At 44.5% G+C, this 21408-nt stretch overlaps 5 protein-coding genes across 5 annotated transcripts; 3 read left to right on the forward strand and 2 right to left on the reverse strand.

Annotated features, from left to right (window-relative positions):
* Window positions 1-1116: 1116 nt before the first annotated feature.
* On the forward strand, window positions 1117-3645 carry TREMEDRAFT_71263 (uncharacterized protein; the record flags this gene model as incomplete). The annotated part of the gene is made up of 5 exons (XM_007003050.1): window positions 1117-1157; window positions 1219-1393; window positions 1501-2244; window positions 2487-2657; window positions 2869-3645. 5 exons carry the CDS (start codon window positions 1117-1119, stop codon window positions 3283-3285), a joined length of 1548 nt encoding a protein of 515 aa, XP_007003112.1. The 3' UTR covers window positions 3286-3645.
* Window positions 3646-3960: 315 nt separating this feature from the next.
* Window positions 3961-8513, reverse strand: TREMEDRAFT_27687 (uncharacterized protein; the record flags this gene model as incomplete). Its single annotated transcript, XM_007002318.1, has 11 exons — window positions 3961-4209; window positions 4467-4488; window positions 4816-4945; window positions 5241-5516; window positions 5795-5920; window positions 6173-6509; window positions 6708-6911; window positions 7124-7367; window positions 7609-7863; window positions 8107-8172; window positions 8380-8513. 11 exons carry the CDS (start codon window positions 8511-8513, stop codon window positions 3961-3963), a joined length of 2043 nt encoding a protein of 680 aa, XP_007002380.1.
* A 468-nt stretch (window positions 8514-8981) lies between these two features.
* Window positions 8982-12565, reverse strand: TREMEDRAFT_71264 (uncharacterized protein). Its single transcript, XM_007003051.1, has 8 exons — window positions 12533-12565; window positions 11986-12337; window positions 11526-11779; window positions 11131-11287; window positions 10675-10930; window positions 9920-10444; window positions 9505-9739; window positions 8982-9202 (listed from the first exon to the last, which is right to left on the reverse strand). Exons 1-8 carry the CDS (start codon window positions 12559-12561, stop codon window positions 9094-9096), a joined length of 1917 nt encoding a protein of 638 aa, XP_007003113.1. The 5' UTR covers window positions 12562-12565; the 3' UTR covers window positions 8982-9093.
* Window positions 12566-16265: 3700 nt separating this feature from the next.
* On the forward strand, window positions 16266-17217 carry TREMEDRAFT_60752 (uncharacterized protein; the record flags this gene model as incomplete). The annotated part of the gene is made up of 2 exons (XM_007002871.1): window positions 16266-16292; window positions 16654-17217. 2 exons carry the CDS (start codon window positions 16266-16268, stop codon window positions 17215-17217), a joined length of 591 nt encoding a protein of 196 aa, XP_007002933.1.
* Window positions 17218-18496: 1279 nt separating this feature from the next.
* On the forward strand, window positions 18497-21171 carry TREMEDRAFT_60753 (uncharacterized protein; the record flags this gene model as incomplete). Its single annotated transcript, XM_007002872.1, has 3 exons — window positions 18497-18926; window positions 19896-20048; window positions 20624-21171. 3 exons carry the CDS (start codon window positions 18497-18499, stop codon window positions 21169-21171), a joined length of 1131 nt encoding a protein of 376 aa, XP_007002934.1.
* Between the last annotated feature and the right edge of the window lie 237 nt (window positions 21172-21408).

Genomic DNA, 21408 nt, shown 5'->3' on the forward strand with positions numbered 1-21408 from the left:
GGGATGATGACATAATCTTGCTATACCAAGCTTACGTACATTCTCCAAAAAGGTATGTCGTAAATTCTGACCGTCCGGCATTTCGGAAAGTATAGTTTGTACAACTTTTGAATATTTTGGAATGTTCACAAGTACATCCAAATTTGAGTTCAAAGTCGATAACATGTCATTTGAATCGAGATGACCATCCAAGGTACATGCTCCTATAAAAGCATGAACTAAAGATCTTATTCCTTCCCCTGAGATTCTAGATTGTAGTCTTTCGGATCGAATAGAAGAGAATCTTTTGTTTAGATCGATACCTTGTACTTTACGTGTTTGTGAACAGTATTCGTGATACAATTCTTTCACTTCTGATGGTCGATCAAGGACGAGTAAAGTGAGCATGAGAGCGTGAAGACCTTGCCATTCTCCATGTGCTGCTGCTTGCACGGTACGTTCTTTTAGAGAAGAGTATTCAGAAGGAGATTTGAACATTATACGTCGGAGACGATGAGGATGTCGGTTATTGGCTAACATCCAGCCTTGTCTGGACCATTCGGCGTATGGAGGTTCGGTGGGGTCGATCCCGGGTTCAGAGGAATCTTCGGAAATGACAGAGCTAAATTGATGAGGTGCTACGATCTCGACCGGTTGAGTTTCAGGTCTGATTGCTGTTGCAGCCATGTAGGGACGGGATGGTATGCGGGGAGCATGGGCCAAGGAAGGGTGTCGTCGGCAGATAGAAAGAAGTCGTATCGGGAGCTGCAGGGGGACGATATTGTGGATTTTAGTCGATAGAAAAGCTCCGCTGGATAATCTCCAAGCAGTAGACTGTGGCCCAGGACCAGCCACTGCTTGCAATGACTTTGTGATCATGTTAGTGGAACAACTGGTAAACTCAGCTTGGGAAGGGGAAGATTCAGCTGCCCATACTTTCCCACGGTTGCTCAGAGTGAATCAGCTTACGTAACAACGCCGACTATCGCGCGACTGTTTTCTTTTCCTTTCCCCCTTTCCGTCTACTTTCAACTTTTCAAACCTCACCCCTTTATTCCTACCTTGTGGTCCTTGTTCCTCCCCATACAAACCCCCCACATCGATATAGGAGTACCTCTCTGATACACTCGACTCACAATGCTTGCAGACTCATCCATCACCAACATCCCAGCAGATGTGTGAGTCTCCTTGGATGAATCCAGCCACCTCACCTTGAGATTGTTTTCAGCTGACATGTAGTTCTAACCCCTTCATCGCCAAAGTTCCCCCTTCACCACCAAAACAGAATGTCGTGTCGGACCCTATTGCGGTGCTTCGTGAGGGTATGGGTCGGATGGATATCACTTCTCGAGGTAGTAGTGGAGAATACGTCAACGCGAGGAAAGAAGACAGTAACGTTCAAAACAAACGAGAGGTGAATCCTTGTTCCTCTTTCACTTCTTCCACTTCTCAACGGATTACTCTCACTTTCGTTGTGTGCTCTATGTGATATGTTGACTGTGAATTAAACTCACCCTTTAGCTTGATCGATTCGTTCCCTCCCGTCCGACATCCCTTCATCAATCATCTCATTCTTCCACCACATTGCCCACCCTCGCGCTAGAGACCCCTGACACGAGTACGAGCCTTGACATTTCCTCTTCTTCCCTTTCTGCGTCTCTAGGTCTCCAATCTAATCGACGTATCTTATCTTTCCGATCTGCTCCCCCACCCGCCTCTCACGCTACTTCGCATCTCGACGCCCAACGTGCTTATCTCGTCCATTCTTCCGCTTCTGCCAGTAGAGGAACCACCACTTCTGGACCAGGAGCGGCTGGTACGAAGAAACGTTCCCCTCCACATGTACCAGATAGAGTGTTGGACGCTCCTGGCTTTGCCAATGACTATTATCTTAACCTTGTCGATTGGAGCTGTGGGAATCACGTAGCTATCGGGTTAGCGGATATTGGTTACGTATGGGACGCAGAAACAGGAGCTGTTAACGCTTTGGGTACAGGTAGTGAGGAGCAAGTACCAGTCACGTCCGTATCTTGGTCTCCTGATGGTGCGTATCTGGCTATAGGGAATGATAAGGGAGAAGTGGAGATTTGGGATGTGGAGGAAGGTAAGAAGATGAGAGTTATGGGAGGACATCAAGCTAGAATACCAGTGTTATCTTGGAATGGACATGTTTTAAGTTCGGGATGTAGGGATGGGAGTATATATCATCATGACGTCAGAGTATCGAGACATAAGGTGATGGAATTGTTGGGACATTCGGGGGAGGTGAGTGAGGTGTTATATTTGTTCCTTGTCGCTTTCCTCCCTTCCCCCCTCCCCTCCCCTCCCCTTCCCCGAATCCTTCTCTTTTTGTTCGGGTCGGAAAGCTCGAGTCGGCACTCGCGTATACTTGACGCATGCTTGTCGGAAGATCAGGTCTCTCAGCGTCGAACGGAAAGCAGCCCAGGGGTCGACAATTTGAGAGAAAGGAGCGGAGAGTCAACGTTGTAGATCAAGCTGACACCTAGGTATGCGGTCTCAAATGGAGATCAGACGGTCAACTCTTAGCTAGTGGAGGGAATGATAACGTTGTTAATTGTTGGGATGGAAGAGTAGGACAATCGGTATTACAAACTGGAGAAGGTATCCCAAAAGGGGTAGCTAAATGGACCAAACGGAATCATTCAGCAGCTGTCAAGGTGAGTTTTTCTCTTCCTTCCTTCTATCCATTCTGCTTCCCCCCCAGAGGTGGTCGCCCCATCTTCAATCACATCGTTCCCATTCCTCGCTTCCTTTCCTTTTTCAGAACCTCCCCACATTTATTGTGTCAGGCCCTCCACCTCACTCCAGTGACCATACTGCCCTGTCGACGTTTCTTTCTTTGAGGAGAACTTCCAAACTTACCCTCAGGCACTCGCTTGGTGTCCATGGCAATCCAATCTACTAGCAACAGGTGGAGGATCAACCGACCAAACCATTCATTTCTGGTCATCTACAACAGGTGCACGTACAGCATCATTACCAACTTCATCTCAAGTTACTTCACTCATTTGGTCACCTCACGCTAAAGAATTACTTTCAACTCATGGTTACCCAGATAACAATTTGATCCTTTGGACGTACCCTTCTCTGAGTAAAGTATACGATGTTCCTGCTCATGATGAAAGGATTTTGTGTTCAGCTTTGAGTCCGGATGGATGTATGGTAGCTACCGGTGCGGGGGATGAGAATTTGAAGTTTTGGAAAGTCTGGGAGATGAAGAGTGCGCCAAAGAAAATTTCGGGGGAGGAAGAAGTGAGAGGTAAAGTGGGTGGAAGGATCAGGTGAAGGGAATGAGGACCTCATTGGGTGCATGTGTAGAGCAACGGGTCATAATTGGATGTGAAAGAGGGTAGGAAGGTGGGAGGAGGAGGAAGAGGAGATTAGCAATAATGAAGATGGAAAGGAAGATGTGTCAGGGATAGTTAGGTACTGGAGATGACGTCGGATATCAAAGTTCTGGATGGAATGATCCAAGGGAGGACCTTTAGGAAGGGGATGTGAATGGATGAACAAGTAATGATCATGAGTGCAAGCAGACCAAGTACAAGACATATGTCAGAAAGTACGGTGCGTGGAAGGATCATGAAGATTAGTGGTAGTATCTTATTTCCATCTAATTCACTTCATGCACTGCTGTCTTTTGTTTACTGTGCACTACATTCATACGACTCTTCTAATCATCAGGACTAATCCTAGATGTTTTGATTTATGATAGACACCAACTCACCAGATCCCAGATCCCAGATCCCAGATCCCACAGATGTCATTCAATAAAAGATAAATCGGGTTTCTCCCAAGCGATATTTACAATATCAAAACAAAATCTCATGCTCCTCAATAAAATTCAGATGTTTATGTATGGAATTTGAATGAAGGGTGGAGGGGAAGTAAAGAGTAATGTTTCGAATATACTGCACGAATTACCAATCTCCCAATGTTGACAATCCAGAGATAGAGATGCTATTGAGTAGTACAATCCCTAAAAACTACTTGTCTTCTCTCCCTTTCTTCATCCTCCACATCCAAATCTTCATCTTGATCAGGTCCAACTCTTACCATACCTCTAGCAGTCAACATTTGTAAGAGTGAAGCTCTTCCGAAAGAAGTCCGATATCGTACACCTTGATTGAGATTTGATCGGATGATAGTTTCTTTCATATGTGTACGGACGAATGAAGGGAGGGGTCGGAGTGGGGTAGGAGCGAACATCTGTAGAGTTAATTTGTTCATTCCCTTTCTTATACTTGACAGTATCCATCTTCGTTTGGGTGTATTTTATGGGGATGTAGGTGGGAGAATTCAGCAGGGAAAAAGGAGAGAAGACGGAATGAAGAATGATTCGTGCATGAGAAGCTGAAGGATGAGTGAAGGAAAGGAAAGATGGTAAGGGGAGAAAGGTGGGAAATAGAAAAAAAAGGGAGAAGAATTGGAGGAGAGATGAGGAACGGAGAAAAAACACCACTCACCTTGACAGTATCGTCAATCCCACTGACAGCGATAAGAGGTAAAGTCGGATGTTGTTCGATAACTTATTTCATAAACAATCACCAACTCGTTTCATGCAACCATCCCCAGCTTCCGTATAGGCGAGGATTGTGAGTTAATACGCAATAACACCCTACGTCCTCTTATGACCATGTATAATCACCTTTGGTGGTGCAGCGATAGTGCCATCGCGAATTGAGGGGCGGGATGAAGAGGGAGGACGAAGAAGGGATGTAAGGATAGAAGAAGAGATAGAAGGACAGAAGAAGAGATGGAAGGGCACGAAAAAGGGGGGAGGGGCAACAGGGAGAGGAAGAGGAAGAGGAAGACATACCATTGACAACACTTCCATCACCTTCCCAAATACCTACCAATCTACCAGTATCTTTATCCCATACAAAGAAATTACCATCATCGCTACCTGTACAAACTTTATTCGAAATGTTTCCTAAAAAGTTACCTGTACGTCAGATATAGATAGTTCACGTACCAGGGTCATCTAATCACACGGAGACTGCAATCTCTCAATGCCTCATGGAAGGAATATGAACATTCAATCAATTGGTGTTAAAACTACAGGGGTGAATAACCAAATAGTGAGACGTAATGGAGGTAAGAAGTATTTGAAGATGTTGAGGGAGGGTGTGAACGATAAAGGAGAAAAGTGAGGAATGAGTCATAAGGAGATAAATGAGCAAAAGGCTATTGTAAGGAAATGATTGTATTTGAAGATATTGAGGGAGCGTTAGACGTACAATCTTTAACAGTCTCCATATTTCTCGCTCCTTTGAAACACCTTTTAGGAAGTATCATTTCAACTTCTCTAAATTCTTCTTTACCAGATCTAACGATATTATTTCTTTCAACTAACATTTCTTCATAATAATCTTCATCAATTTCTTCATCTTCATCATAATCTTCTTCTTCGTCCCAATCGATATGATTCTCTTCAGAATCTGAATAACCCATCGCGTCCAACTCGACGGCCATATCGTCATCTGGGTCGATGTAAGTGTATGGATCATTTAAACCTGCGTAGTATTCCTCAATCGCCTCTCGATCAGGTTCGATTTCATCGTCATCAAGAATTATACCTTACTTATCAGCGAGATACGTTCGGTCTGGTACATAATGAATAGAAAATCACAAGCATGTAAGGCGGTCGTGAGAAATCACAACTCTTTCTCTGTGGATGGAGACGATACAGTCATAGTCAGATGTGAAATAGTGAATGTTCAGCTCAGCAGCTGCGATAAAGGGGAGAATGACGAGAACGACTCACTGGAACCAACTATTCCATTTGCTTCACCTAATAAATGAGGAGGTGAAACAACGTTTTCTGGAACGGGATCATCCGGCCAAGGCGCTTCTCCTCTTAGGTGAGCCGGTAGGATATCTTCATCCCATAACGGCTCATCACGCATATATTCCATAGCTTCGACATATTGTTCGTAATCCATCCCTCTCGCCCAATCGGGGGTCCGAGGTCTAGGTGGGTCATTTGGAACTGGCGGGGATTGAGTCTGTGTCTCCATGACGATCCCACCATCTCCTGGCATCGTAGTCCCATTACGACTACTATGACCTTCCGGTCTGGGACTGGAAGGTCCATTACTCTTGTTGTCGTCTTCAGCATTGATCCGTTGTATTATCGATCCTTGACGCTGGATCAGGTGCGTCGAGGGACCTTCATCTTTGACCTGATTGACTAATAGATTCCTGTTTGATGGACTAGCGAGTGACTCATCCTGGAGAGGCTGACCCCTAACTCTTTGTGCCTCAACCTCGTCGGTTGTGGATAAGACGGAATGTCGTCTCTTTCCTGTGGAAGTACTTTGGTCATTGGGATCCTCCTCAAGTGATCGTCTATTTCCATTGGAGACTCGCGGAGATTTTGAAGCTTTAGAAGATGACGTAATTGGTGGAACGATAGAGGTGGGTGAATGAGAGTGGATGTTGGGAGATTCTGGGGAATCATATATCGAGAATAAAGCTGTAGAGTGTCTTGCAAAAGCTACGATGACCTGATGATCAGTCTCTGGATTCTATCCTCTTCGACCCCACTGTTAACACAGTGATACTTGGGCTTTGAAACACAAAAAGTTCCACAATTGTCATAAACATGGCACACGTCGTAGAAAGAGCAAAAAGGGAGGCAACAGAACCAAAACGGTAGAGGTCATGGAGGATATTGAAGGTAAAAGTAGGCATTGATAACTCACCTCGTCAGCTTTATCAGGACTCATCTTTACACATGTTATATGTCTTTCTTCATTATATCGCATACCGTCCTCCGGTCCAACTTCATTCCATTGATCCTCTGACAATCCAAGTCGTCTAACACAATGAACTTGACCGGAAGATTTGATATGTGAACCCCAAGAAGGATGTTGACGTTCTGTCATACGACGATCGCAGATGAATGCCTGGGGTCAGAACGTGTCCCATTTGAAATACCTCAACACTTCTACGATTATAGGGTGATCTGCAAAGAGAACGTATTCCGACATTGATAGATGGAGCTGAAGAAGAGAAGAGAGATGTAGAAAAGAGTAATAGCGAAATAGCTGATGAATTCAAAAACATATACAGGAATGGTGAAGGTAAGAAATAAGGGAAATGTTTGTCAAAAACTCACACAATCAGTCCTACCTGCTACTGCAAACATATAAGGTGCAGGTAAACTAACACTCAAACTATACAAATCCACCTCTCCAGGAGCTCGAAATAAAGGATCTGGACATTCATCTTTACATCGATGAGGGATTCGAAGATCATGTTGTCTTACGGTGCCATCTTCTGAAACTGTCATGAATAAGTGAGGAGAGTTTTCTGTGGCTATTCTTTTGGTACGATCTCGATGGCATTTTAGGATACGGACGCTGTATGTGAGCTGACTCTCCGAGGTATATCAAATTCCAATGCCCAGCAGACTAGTGTGAAATATAGAATCTCCACAAGGACAACCAAATCAGAAGTGATCTCCTACATCAATTTGATCACATTATCCAAGCAAAATTCCTCGATCAGCAATTCAAGTCACAGATGTATAGAAAGTTTACCTGTCTGAACCCAGAGATAGATAGATGACATGAGGTATGCAGAAGGAGACAGTGCACTCACCCAGGACCATCCACACCCCATAATGCTCTTTGACCTCTATGATCCTCCGCCCTTCCCAAACGTTCAACTTCAAACACTCTAACATCTCTATCTCCAGCACAAGACACTATAGTTGGTGTATTTGTATTTGGTAATAATCGAGCTGAGAAGATATTGGCCCAATGACCTGTGGTGATGGTTTCTGTTAATCGGAGTGGATGAGGTGAAGTGGCGGTACCGGAAGTAGGTGAAGGGTCAGCTTTCCAGATACATATCCTGGGTATGAGTGTGATATCGTAGTTTGACCACCATTTTTGCACTTCTATCAGAAACTCCTGGTGAGAGTCCCATACACATTATGATGGCAGATCGAGGGAAAATATCCAATCTTATTACAAGATACGCGATGTAGCGGAGATCGAGATTGGAAGCAATGGGGTGGATGTCAAACGTTTGGGAGAGAAACGTAGATGGATATAAGAAATTGAGAAAGTCAGACATGAAGTCAGGAGAACCTACTTTTTGTCATCTGATCCTGATAGTAAAGTAGATCCATCATCAGACCATGATAAAGCGTTAACACAACTATACATGAGCTACGCTCCTATCAGGGAAAGGTTGGTAGCTCAGAAGTACAGAATATCAAAAGGGGATCACACTGAGGTAATACCAAGCAGGTTTAGCGAGTATCCAAAAGTTCAAAGTTGACGAAGACGAAAGACTTAGAAGGAGGAAGGTAGCTCATGAAAGAATTGAGGTGGGTGAGAGGGAGTAAAGAGGTATGAGACTTACCCAGTATGACCATATCCATCTTCTCCTAATACCTGAACTCTATCTAATCTATCCCAACTCGTCTCACTAGAGAATGCTAAATGTTCTCGTCTTCCGAATGATCGATGTAGGGAATGCAATGTATGTCTTGGCATCTTCCTTTGGACTTGTATCAATTACTTCTTCACCTGGTCCGATTTGAAGGTCAGAACCGTTGTGTAACCTCCAGCCTGACCACCTATACTGAGTAGCTGATGGAGTAGCTTTTGATATTCCTGTGACTATATTTTGATTTGAGAGATCGTCTTGCGGATGGATGAAGGAAGAAAGGTATCTCGTGAGCTTGAGAGAACCGAGGTCGTAAGTTGTTATGTCCTCGAGATGAAAGTTGTTTTTAAGTAGGAATACGATACTTACCGTTCTGATCCTACCACTGATGACAAAGGCGACCTAAACTATAAAGGTCACTCGAAGAGATGAAAGAAAGATGAATGGAAAGATATTGTTACTTAGTTGTTGGCAGATGGCGAGGACAGTTCCTTCCACATCTCCGTCCATCGCGGGGCCCCAATCAGGAGGGTACTTACTGTACATGCTGACTCTATGAGATATATGGCAAGTTTCATATCATCGATCAAGATATACATCCGACCAAAGAGGTATATACATGGTTGTACAAGATGGAGCAGATTTGGAGAGACGAGCAGTATGGATGGTAGTGAGAAAGAAGCAGAATCATCCCGACCCAGAACCCCAAAGTTGGATTCGACCGGAAGTGTTCCCACCCACCACATGATCCACTCGAGAAGGGTGAGATGCAGTGACGGCGGGTACGGCTGTGACTCTGTATGTAAGTTCGCGACATGTTTACTTTGAAATATGTGATGTTATGTTCGGAGAAAGTTTTGACATTTGTTCGGTTTGATATTTGTCGCGTGACGAGCACGGTGCAACAACAAAGACGGAGAAAGAGTGAGACAGGAGTGGGGAGAATGAAAAGGAGTGCACATGAGTATAAAGGAGCAAGAAGACAGCGAGGGAGAGTGGACACGAGTGCAGAGAATGATAAGGAGGGTCAAGGCGTAAGGTAGAAGTGTAAAGGAAGTATATAGAGAGAAAGGGTAATGAGGGAACGATCAAACTCACGGATCAGCCCATAAACTAACAATCTTTTCCCCAGTAGCAGTGATCACATCTAAAGACCGTTTCATATTACCCACTGTGAAATGAGGAACAAAGTCCATATTCAAACTCCATTGTGCTCGTAGGATGGTCAACCATCTTCCCGTTTGACAATTATGAGGATAAGATTTGATAGGTTGGAAATGAGTTGAAGGGAGTGGTTGATCTAGTAGAAGAGATTGTGGATTGAGTGACCATACTGCGGGTTTAGACATCAATTCTTACATAGATAACACTGTCAGACTTATCATACTTATCACACTTTTCCAAACTGATCACATTTTCAACACTTCTAACACTTACTATAGCACCACGGAGTAATATGATCATTCCTCTGACATGAAAAGTTTCAAGGGATGAAAAACCAATCTACACTCACTTCTCAACTTATCATCATAACTAGTACTTAATATCCTTCTACCCCAAGGATCCCAATAAGCTGCACTACAGCTTTTACCATGTTGATAATTGGCTCTTAAAAGACCTTTACCTTTTGTGGTGGATAGATAAGAAGATATACTTTCGAAAGAAGTCACATTGGTGGGATAAGTGTTGATACGTGATCGTAGTGTTTTGACATCTTGAATGGGTGTGGATATGTTTCGATCGTCGGAAAGAGTCGGTTTTGTATCTTCTTCATCTGGAACTTTCGTTTTTACATCATCTTGCCCAGCTGAAACGGTAGGTTTGACATCACCATTCCGTAATGTTCGTTTCGTTGGTTCCTGCGTGATATGTGTAGGGGGGTAAGGAGCAGGTTTGACTTTTGGAGATAGTGGAGCGGTGGGTGGAGGGGGAGGTATTGAAATGTTAAGAGGTTGAGGGTTTGAAAGAAAATGTCGGGTATCCCAAATACGTAAATGTTGGTCGTTCCCAGCTGTCAAGATGAGATGTGGCATGAGAGCTGTTTGTATCAGTTCTCATTCCTTGTTTCCCAAACATTTCATATCCAACTTTCATCCCTTCTCGCTCGTTCCTTGTCCTCTTACATCTCTTATTCAACCTTACAGCAAGTGAAAATTTACATTCAATATCAGGAAACCTTCAGAATAGGGGCGAAACGAAGATAAAGGAAAGAAAGAAAGAAAAGAGCGAGGAAGTAACGGATGGTGAATCGACAACAACAAGACGCACGGTTCACACTGACTCCTCCTAACTTCGCACTTCTCCCTAAATCTTGAACAATCCATCTTCTCCTTTTACCTCCTTCTCTAAAATCACAATGACTTATCCCACCATCTTTATCTACCAACCAAGCTTCTTGTCCGGATGGAGTGAGATCGAAATGAGTTATGAGAGTATCTTCATTTGGTAAAGCGAATAATTCTCTTGAGGTTAAAGTTCGAAGATCTAAATGTCGGAGGGTACAATCGTATGATGATGTGAATAGCTTTCATTAGTTTATATTTCATTTGTCGTTTGTCTTTCCGTCGTCATCTCTCAAGTGTCACTTGTCACAACGCTTCGTTCTGTTCGGATAGCATGTCACCTTAAGAGGGAAAGATGAGAGGTGATGGGGGGTTGGTAGTGTACTTCAGCACTGTGTGATGTGATGAGAAGTAGATGTCATGAAATGTCTGACAAACTCACCCCACTCCCATCAACAGGATCTATCTTCATACATGGTATACTATTCCTAGCATGGGCCTGAACATGCCATATCCGACCTTCACTCTCTTCTTCTTTCGCCTCTGAAGTGTTGTCATCATTCTCCGGTGTTTCTTCATTAGGTCCGAGGGCGTCCCATCTATCAATGAGCATTATTCTTCTCTAAACACCAACCAACCAGATCAGTCACAAGTGTAAAGTGGTTTTTCATGACAAAACATAATGTCACGCAGATTGCGTGGATCGTGTAGCCCTGAATCCGATGGTAAAGGTCGAAGGTAAAAAATTGTGATAACTTATGATGTGAGACGGATTGGAAGAGGTATAGATGTGAAGATAGTACGAGGATGAATATGTGAGAGAAACAAATCACTCACATTCCCACCATACCATGTTTATCACCAACAAAAACCAAAGTTTTCGTTTTTTCAGGATGTACAACCATACTATAAACTCTTTCTTGTGTAACCTTTGCATTCGCTTTCAATTCCATATTCTTAAATTGAGCTTTTAATCTTTGTATCTCAGTTGGAAGGGTATCCTTATCTGTGTAAGTTTCTGAAGGTGTTGATTTGAGATCTGGTAATGGACGAGGGTTGGGAAGTTTTCCAATTTCTGTTAGATATCTTTCCTATTTCGTCAGTGTTCTACATCATCACTCATCACAATCTCTGAAACCTGCTTCGGATCCGACTTCTTGCTTTCAATGGGGGGGGATTTTACCCAATAGAACCCATGGGCATCAGAAAAACATATTGGAAGAGGGATCGAAACGTGTACATAATAGAAGTTAATGAGGATGAACCTACGGTCACAGAAAGAAGACGAAAGACTCACCAAATCTTCTTTTTCCCCTTCTTCAGCATCCTCAACCATCTCACTTAATTTCATCATCTGATCCCTCGTTTTACGTTCAACAACCCTTAAGGCTTGTCTACCTTTTTCTTCCTCTTCCAACTTCACCCTCAATTCCTCTCCTTCAACTTCCAGCCCCGCCAATCTCCCACTCCTTCTTCTAGGTTCATTATCCCGGATCACAGGGGGAGCTTTACGTTTCTTCGATGCCGGGGTATTAGACTTTGAAGCGGAGGGTTTAGCCAGGTTGAGACGAGAAGAACCGTTAGTGTCGAATCCAAGGGAATCGAGTAAAGCTCGGTTAGAAGCTATAGTACGAAGTCTTTCCGCTTCGCTGTGGGTCAGCTCGTGATTCCAAATTGGCTGATGAGATCTTAGGTGTGAAAGATAAGATAGGGAGAGAGGGATGGATAGGAAACGAGAAGGAAAAACAGCTTTCAGGATAGATCTGAGAAGGAAGTAAGGCGGAAGTTCGGATGTTCACACTCTTTGGATAGTAGATAGTATAAAAGAAGAGGGAGATACTTACTAATCGTTGTCATCTTCGAAATCTGACATTTTGTATAGGTAACTAAGGGGGAAAAGAGGAGAAAGATCAAGTGGGAAGAAGGAAAAACGCGTCAATGTTTGAAGACGCGTCGAGACGCGTCTACCCCCGACTATGTACTCTACTTTCCCGATACACCGTACACCGAGGTGCTAATATCTTGTGCAATTGGATCTACTGTACTGAACTTACTCATTTGTCACTGATAGCTCATACTGACTATATATATTCCCACCTGATTGACAAGTCTTGAGGTCAGATGATCTCCTGGAAACCAGGCCATCAGAGGTTGGAATGTGGCGTATTTAGCACACACACGACGCCACATCTTTCCGCCACTCCTCTCTACCTGTATACCTACCATAACCGGTCTGTAGACTAATGGATCCACCCTGTACTCGTACATTTAAGCTTACGAGACAAGGAAATGCAATCGAGTGGAAGTACCAGCGTGCTAGGTTGACGTGACCTCGATGAGAAAAGCAATTCATGACTCCAACTTGCGCACGCATCTGGAAAGAACGTTCGTTCGTTCCATGGTCCGTGGACCGACCGTTCCAGGCCTCATAATTCTATTACTCCGCTTTTCTTAATTTCTCCTTTCTTCTAAGTAACAAGGAGGGGTATATTAATCTCTCAAATCATCTCCGAAATCTTATTTTCCATGCTTCCCATCTTATAACATCTTCAATCATCTACCCAACTAAGGATCATAACTGTCAGGATCACGCGGTTACCACGGGTACCTTACCATGTAGTCGTACTCTTTTTCCATTCCCGTCCCCGTCTCCATTCCCGCGTCCGGGCTTACTCCGTTCGCTACTACGCCTGGTACCATTTCTTCGACACCTCTACCCTTTTTTACATCTCCGTCTCGGTAACTATCATTGCTCTTCCTCTCCTATTCTACCTCGACTTCATTCCAAACTACGCATGCTCTCATCGGTATCATCCCGCTCTCTTTTTAGTATATAGACGTAGTCTTTTCTCAGCAATGTCTTGTCGAATGTATTTTGTGTTTTCCTAGTTATATCATTTGACATACATCTCATCGATCTTACAGATCTCTTCGATACACTACATCACTAGGTTTGTTCCCTACAAGGCCTCATTGTCACAGCTCATCGACGCAGACTATTCCGACGTCTGGTCCTTACAATAACCCTATCGAATCACCCGACACTCTCTCAATCTCTCACGCGTTTGATAAGAGACACTGACGTCCACTCTTTTTGACACGTTGGAATAGATAATAAGATCAGAAATCAGATGGACGTTCACGAGTTCACTTCATCTATCTCTTCTTCGCCAGAATCATCCCCTTCACATCTGAAAAGCAATGGTTACGAAAGCGAGACATATAAACGGCAGAACGACGACGACGAGGATGAGGATGAGACTTGGAAGCAATATCATTCGAGCATCATAACTCTGCCATGTGAAAATTCAGGTTGTACCGCCATGTCACAACCTGTCAATCCAGATAACACAATAATTGATCTCGAAGGACTTATTGAACTTCTAGGTGAAGGAAGGGGAGAACAAGTATGGGAAGAACTTACCTGTCAAACATTATGTTTCAAACACCAAAATGATTTTTTACTGAATACAGTGCTTGATATGACTGGTATCACCAAGTCAAGTAGTATACCAGTAAGTAGAGTTCCTTCTTCAGGTCCGGTGACACATCTTCAAGATAAGGTGGAAATGAACGCAAAATCAGCAGAAATCATGGAAATCCGAAAAGAAATCATTCCAAAGTCGAAAACTCTCCATGGTTCTTCAGCAAGTAGAGGAATGATAAACCTGATCAAACAACAAAGTGAAGACATATCCTGTGATGGGAACAAAAATCTGATCGAAGGGAAACCTGAAGCATCCACCAGTAGGACATACATTGTAGAGCCAAGGAATGATCTTCAGACTGATTCAAACTCCCTTGTATCACCGCAAGCTACACATACATCTGATATGTTGGAGAAACGCGATGAAGACTTCTCTGAAAGGTGTCACGGGCGTCGAACAACTATCTTCTGGCAGACCGACGGTCGACGAACCTCGGCTAACTTGATGCTCCTGAGTCGAAGTCTCACCCAACCGAGAGGGTGCAGACGTCGAAAGGAGTGTAACTACGGCGTACTTCGGCGTAGTTACTCTAACTGGGGTTTTGTTCTACTGATGGCGATGTATCTCGAATTGTATATAGCTATCTCTATCTGTTTTTCACTACTGACAACAATCAAGGATCGCTGAAGAACTTCAGCGATCTTCTCAGCTAATATTATCTACTCCTCCTAGACGTTCATCCAACCCTCTCGCGCTTTGACGTACTTCAACGCACTTCGTCCAACTTCCCCGAGCCCTCGGCCATCCTCTTCCTCCTTCGACTAACTCCGCCTAACATCGCCGCACTTCTGCTCCCATTGTCCCTACTTAGCCTAACTCCGCCTAACATCGCCGCACTTCTGCTCCCATTGTCCCTACTTAGCCTAACTCCGCCTAACATCGCCGCACTTCTGCTCCCATTGTCCCTACTTAGCCTAACCCCGTCTAACTTCGCCGTACTTCTGCTCCCATTGTCCCTACTTAGCCTAACTCCGTCTAACTTCGCCGTACTTCTGCTCCCATTGTCCCTACTTAGCCTAACTCCGTCTAACTTCGCCGTACTTGGTGTCAGAAGTCCTGAGTTACGTGTAGAGTAAAGAGGTTAAGGCGTGATGGGGTTTTGATGGCCAAAGGAGGGTCATTGTTGGTGGAGTAATCGAGGTGTCACGATGTAGTTCGTGACAAAAGGTCCTCAAGAAGACAATGTTCACTTTGATTCGGGTACCAACACACCTTGCACTAGTACCTGCACAAACACCCCTAGTGAATGGGGAGACAGTACTGCTTCATCCTTGAACTTGGAGCCACCGGAACACCATATATTCATCCCGATGTCAATACGACATCTTCCGTACATCAACCGAGCCGAGCTCAACCTGTCTCTCTGATGCTCCTGCCCGATCGAACCCGGCAATACATACTGTACGCACGGATGGGGGAAGGGAAGTCTCATGTTGTCTGCCATACTAAGGCGAGGAGAGGATTGGGTTGAAGCAGAGGGGTATGGGGGGGCGTATTCGTGTTTGCGAAACATGAAAGAATAGTAATTTCACCTTGTGGATGTTAGGGACACGGCCGGAGACGTGCACCTCCAGAGCTGCACGGACCTGATCATTCCCAGCCAGAGATGTACCACTCCGGAGCTGAACACTCCCTTTAGCCATTCCCATTCAGAGAAACATCAATAACAGATCCTCCACGCTGTACAAGACAGTGTTGGTAACTCCAAAGTGCAGATGCTCTACTAAGGCAAGTGTAAGAGGTAACCATCAAAGTGCTGTTCATCATCGCATGCTGTATTTGACTAGAAGGTCAGTCAATATCTTGAACCAGGGGAAATTCCAATGGTGATGTATCATAGGTAATTGTTGCAGTGTTATAGACTTCAAGTTGTGGGGCCAGACCACCATGACTCCAAGAGTCCAGAAGATGGACCACAGGATATCTGTACTGTGATTTATGTATGTGGAGAGCTTGAGGATCATAAGAGCAAAATTGCTCTGGCCGTGTCTGGACACCTCTGGAGCTGCATGGTTCTCTGGCCGGGTCCAAGAGGGGGGTTTTGAACCATGCAGCTCCGGAGGTGCACGTCTCCGGCCGTGTCCTCAACATGGATAAATTACAAAGTAAGCATGACGTGAGAAATGAAGTATGAGGTCATACTCCTCATGCCTTCCACTTGACAGTTGACAATGTCATCTTGGTACGCGTGTGTCTCGCGCAATTGGGTTGATCTTCCATGCCTTCTTTCTGGACTTTGGTTTTTCCTAATAATCATGCTTATAACCCTCATCCAGGAATTATGAGAAGAGTCATTACCAAACACACTTGACATTGACAATTTTCATCATTGAAACAAACATATGAACTTCTTCACCACTACAAATAACCAAAATCCTTTCTCAGATCCCTGGATGACTATCCGACTGATCAGTCATCTCGTTGCATCCTATCACCAAGAATTGACTAACAGTCTGGACGTAACAACTTTGTTCCAGTGTCCTAATCCTACTTGTTCAGGTGATACCTTCCCAATATCCATTGAGACGACCGGGACTTTCTTAGACGGCTTTGCAACAACTTCCAAGAGTACCATTCAATGGACTACGATAACTCCTCTTGAAGCTCAAGAAATCACTTGCGGGTGTTTAAGCATCAATTCAACTTGGTTCAAGAAGAAACATGAATGGTCAAGATTACCAGAAGTTGAAGATAATCTGTATAGTCAAGCACTAACACAACACCTCATCCGTATTACTAACCTATCTCAGAACGGAGAAACATACAATTGTGGACATTGTCAACCATCCAACCAATTCACCATAGTCAACCTTCCGCCGAAATATCTAGGTTGGGATTCATGTGGTCATAATGGAGATGGTATTCCATTCGTACTCTCTCATACACCAAGCGGACTGAAGAATAGTACGGCCCTGTGGGGAGTTGAAATGGGAAGGCCAAGAGCGTGTTGTAGTCTAGCTTGTCTGTTGCGTTCAGTGATGAAGGGGGGAAGAGTGATAGGTGTCAAAGACGCTCTTTCGGGGATGGCAGAACACGTGTAGAGTGACCTGAGATTCATGGCGGTACAACAACTTACCAGATTGGAGAGGTCAAGGAGGGTGATGATTGCTACATTGTACATCCATAGGTACTTTTACTCCTACAATCGCACTTTCTTATCAAATGTGGGGAGCGAGAGGATGCATGACAAGATGGGACAAATTTACCCAAGACGATGTTGGAATCATTATGGAGGAGAAACTCATTGTTGGTGGAGCAACCAGAAGGCTTGACTTGTAAAGAAAAAGTCATCATCCATCAGTAGTAAAAAGAGAAAAAGAAGGCGGACCAAATTTCCCCTTCCCCCTCACGGATCTTGACGCGCGCGTTTCTCGGCCGACTTTTCTCACCTATGGGATCCATCCTAAAGTCTGACTTTCTAAATGGGCTTCTCTTGTCTCAAATTTCAAATCTGGTTTCTTCTAGTAGAAAGGAAAGATCACATGGATCTCAACCATACAACTTGGATGATCCGTCCATTCGTATACGTATCCTACTTTGAACCTTCCAACACTACTTCTTCCCCTCAACTTTCCAGGTGGAGTTACAGAAACATTACTCCACCTGTTCTACCTTTGTTCCTCTAGAAGAGGACTCATACTCCTTTCCCTGAGTTAAAAAATGTATAAAGAAACCACATTGTAGTCTTCATATCCTTCTCAACCTTCATCTTCCATACGCTCCGTGCGTTTCATTATCGAACACCACAGAGTATCACTGCCATTTCCTACTCAATCACGACTATTCGCAGTACCAAATCATCGTCCACTCAGCACAGAAGTAGCTAACAGACATCCTTCATTTAGGGTATAAGTAGCTAACATGACCACAGGAATCAACCCGCTGAGTTATGAGATCCTCTTTGGAAGCAGGATGACCAATGACAACCAAGACCCCTCTCATGCCCTCGCCACCCTCTTGAACTCAAAAGAGACCAATTCGAGGAAGAAGTCTCATGGTCATCTCTCCAGGGTAATCGATGACAATTGGGAACGACTACAACATATGAATGAGGAACTCTTACCCCTGTTTTGTTGCACGGAAGCTGACAGGAAGCCGATCTTCAGCAATCAAACAAGAGCAGATGATGCAAAACTTGGGATTGGAAGGATTGACAAATCTCGTGGGAGTTGCTCTATCATATCTGACCCACCCCAACCATCAACCGTTACCATATTAACCTCTTTTGTTGATTCCAAGAGATCTCTCTACAATAAATCCCACCCAGTTGGATACTACAAAGCATCAGAAACCAATGACCGGTGTGACACAGATTCCCTCATGGGTCACGCCAAGTGGGCATGCAAAGAGCACTTGCCAACGGCCAGGGAAATCTTTTGCTCACAAGTGGAAACCCTTGGTTTCAAAACGTGTGGACGCACAACTCAGGTTCCCATCATAACAGGGATACTTGATAAAGAGGAGAATTTATTGATCCCACCGATTCCACTCTTTCAAATGACTAAGGTAGACTCCGATGGGACGGAACAGCTTGTAGCTTGTTGTTCCCTTGCTTGCGCCGTAGAACATGTACTTGAAGGGTGGACCAAAAGGAATATGAGTGATGATCCTTTGGCTGAATGTCAGGAGAGGATATCTAATGCCAAAGGAATCGGACTTCTCAATTACGGTCCTGAAGCAGGAGATACACTGATTGATATGGAACCCATGCGCGAGAAGAGTATGAATGCCTGGTCAACCGAATCCAAGGGTCTGTTTTTGATAGCCTCTGAGGAAACCTTTGGAGATTTTCCGGGGGAGAAACATCAGCAAAATCAGCTAGACGGAGAGACTGACAATGCTGGATGCTGTACTATCTTCTGAAGGACCTGAAGTTGTGGAACCTTGATCTCTTAAGCATAACAGAGGTGAAGAAGACTAGACGTTCTCGGGAAAGATGCATGATCCGTTTGGCGAAATGTACCCCTCATCCGTATCGAGAATCATACTCGTGGGAACCATATATAATCTTTCCCACATGGCCGACTGCCCATGCATAGCCTGGACCATTCACACGTTCCCATGATCTCATATCCGCCTTCTATTCGGTGATGACGCTATGCTGGTCGAAAGAGGTAAGATTGTCCATGGTCCGTGCAGATCTCCATCTTTCCCCTCCTCCAACTTCCTCTTTTGTATTGAGATCATAGAAGCTGTGCTATTACTCCCTTCATTGCCTTCTTCCTCATCCCTCACTCTCCTCCAGCATCTAGAAGTTGTGGGGATAAAACCATCCCCTTCTAACCCAATCCCTCTGGTGTTAAATCATCTCAAATCATCACCTTCTTTCGAATTGTCCTTGCCATTCTACCCACCTATGCAACCTCTGCAGGATTGACATCAATCTGAACTTCACCCTCCTACTACATGAGCAAAAAGGATGACAGCCCTGGTTCTTCGGGCGATGAAGGCGACTTCTTCACCCCTGGTAGCCTCACACCCGATCATCAGTGGACTCACATTACATACCAAGACGCGACATACATGGATCCCCCGCCAGATTCTAGTTCCGGATCGGAGAAGGAACAGGTGGGTACACTGCGAAATCCCAGAAAGCAAAGACATCCTCACCAGTACTTGAAAAATGTCATTCATGCACACAGAACAGAACTTGAGAAAGAGCCATTAGAAGAGCTACTCTCCTTTTTCATCTGCACAAGGAAAGTATGCAACACATCAGGACAGAGTGATGAAGAACTGAGCGGAGATTCAGACAATGCAAGTGTGGACAATGAGAGTGCTGCCAATCCCAAAATCAATATCAACGACAAGAATACTGACAATGCAGATGATGACGGTGACAGTGATCACAAGAAAGATCTTCAAGATGGGAGTGTGTCACAGGGTTGCTTCTTCGTTAACTTCCTACGACCGACGGCCAATAACTTCGTGGGCTTCGACCTTTACCAACTTCGTTGTTCGAGATATGAAATAGGTGACAATAACTTCTGGGTGTAATAACTTCGTACTTTACTAACTTCTATCACTAAGACAACAACCAGAGATCGTCAAAGATCTCTGGGAACTTCGGCCCTTAAGTACTTCGTCCTTCCCTAACTTCGTCAACGCAGAACTTCGTTCAACCCGACGTCCCGAGCTTCGTACCTCACGAACTTCGTCCCCGACGAAGTTCGTGCCTTCCTAACTTCGTATCCTCCTAACTTCGTATCTCCCTAACTTCATATCTTCCTAACTTCGTATCCCCCTAAGTTCCTACATGACTAACTTCGTCCTCGACGAAGTTAGCCTCCTAATACCCTCGTGGGTGGTGAAGTTCATGCGAACTGGGTCGTTGATGGCGAACTGATGTCCAAAGGAACTTCGTTTGATGGGAAAGGATAATGTCACGCGGCGCCGCGTGACAGAGTGATTCAGTCAAAAGGACTACAGATCATTCTATTTTTGAAGGATTCATTGACTTTACCTCCACTTCACAACTCCTGAAGGCTCTCATGGGGGAGGTGGGAGAACAGATATCAGAAAGTATCCACCCCCTTAATGACATGGGAATATGTATTTGCAACTCTCAAAAACAATCATCAGCGGCAGAAATTTGGACCACAAAAGTATCTTCTAAATTTGTCTCGAGCTGTAAACATGACGGTGACAACTTCAGAATTCCTGTTGCCATCATTTCAGAGGTCTCAGAAATTGGTGACATGGTTACTGTGCAGGTGCTCTACCCAATGAAAAGAATTCTAGCGGATGGGACTAAGGAACAGATTGGATGCTGCACTGTTGGTTGCGCCTTCAAACATTTAGTTCAAGGGTGGAGTAAAGGTGACAACCTCTGTACGGAGCTTCCATTCGAGTGGGATTCCGATGATGAAGCAGATGAAGACCCAGGAATGGAGCAACATCTCCGCCCGAGACCGGGGCGTACGCAGCCCCGCATGGCGTGGCTGATGGAAAGGGGGTTGATTGTCACGAATTTCAGTACTCGTAGAGTAGTATAATATACCCTCCTTTGCCTACTGAACACGAATGTCTATCAACCCGTGATGTCTATAATCACTGGCGGCCGGTCAAACACCTTTACGTGACCCACGGAAGCTCTGACACTGCAAAGCGTCACTGGGGTTAGCATGACCAATGGACCAATGGAAGATTCGTGCCACTTCGGAGTGTCATGACTTTTTCCTGTGACACTTTTAAGGGTCATGGCCAAGAGCCCATGACCCACAGAAGACCTG

Source organism: Tremella mesenterica, assembly GCF_000271645.1.
Source record: "Tremella mesenterica DSM 1558 unplaced genomic scaffold TREMEscaffold_2, whole genome shotgun sequence".
Classification (NCBI taxonomy): domain Eukaryota; kingdom Fungi; phylum Basidiomycota; class Tremellomycetes; order Tremellales; family Tremellaceae; genus Tremella; species Tremella mesenterica.

What these genes read in the sequence shown, in the direction of transcription:
- TREMEDRAFT_71264 (XM_007003051.1), bottom strand. Translation starts at nt 12,561, where the DNA reads ATGTCAGATTTCGAAGATGACAACGATTA. An exon ending in TTATGATGATAAGTTGAGAA is followed by an intron (nt 9,740 to 9,919) that starts GTGAGTGTAGAT and finishes CTAAACCCGCAG; the next exon opens with TATGGTCACTCAATCCACAA. An exon ending in GTTAGTTTATGGGCTGATCC is followed by an intron (nt 9,203 to 9,504) that starts GTGAGTTTGATC and finishes ACTTACATACAG; the next exon opens with AGTCACAGCCGTACCCGCCG.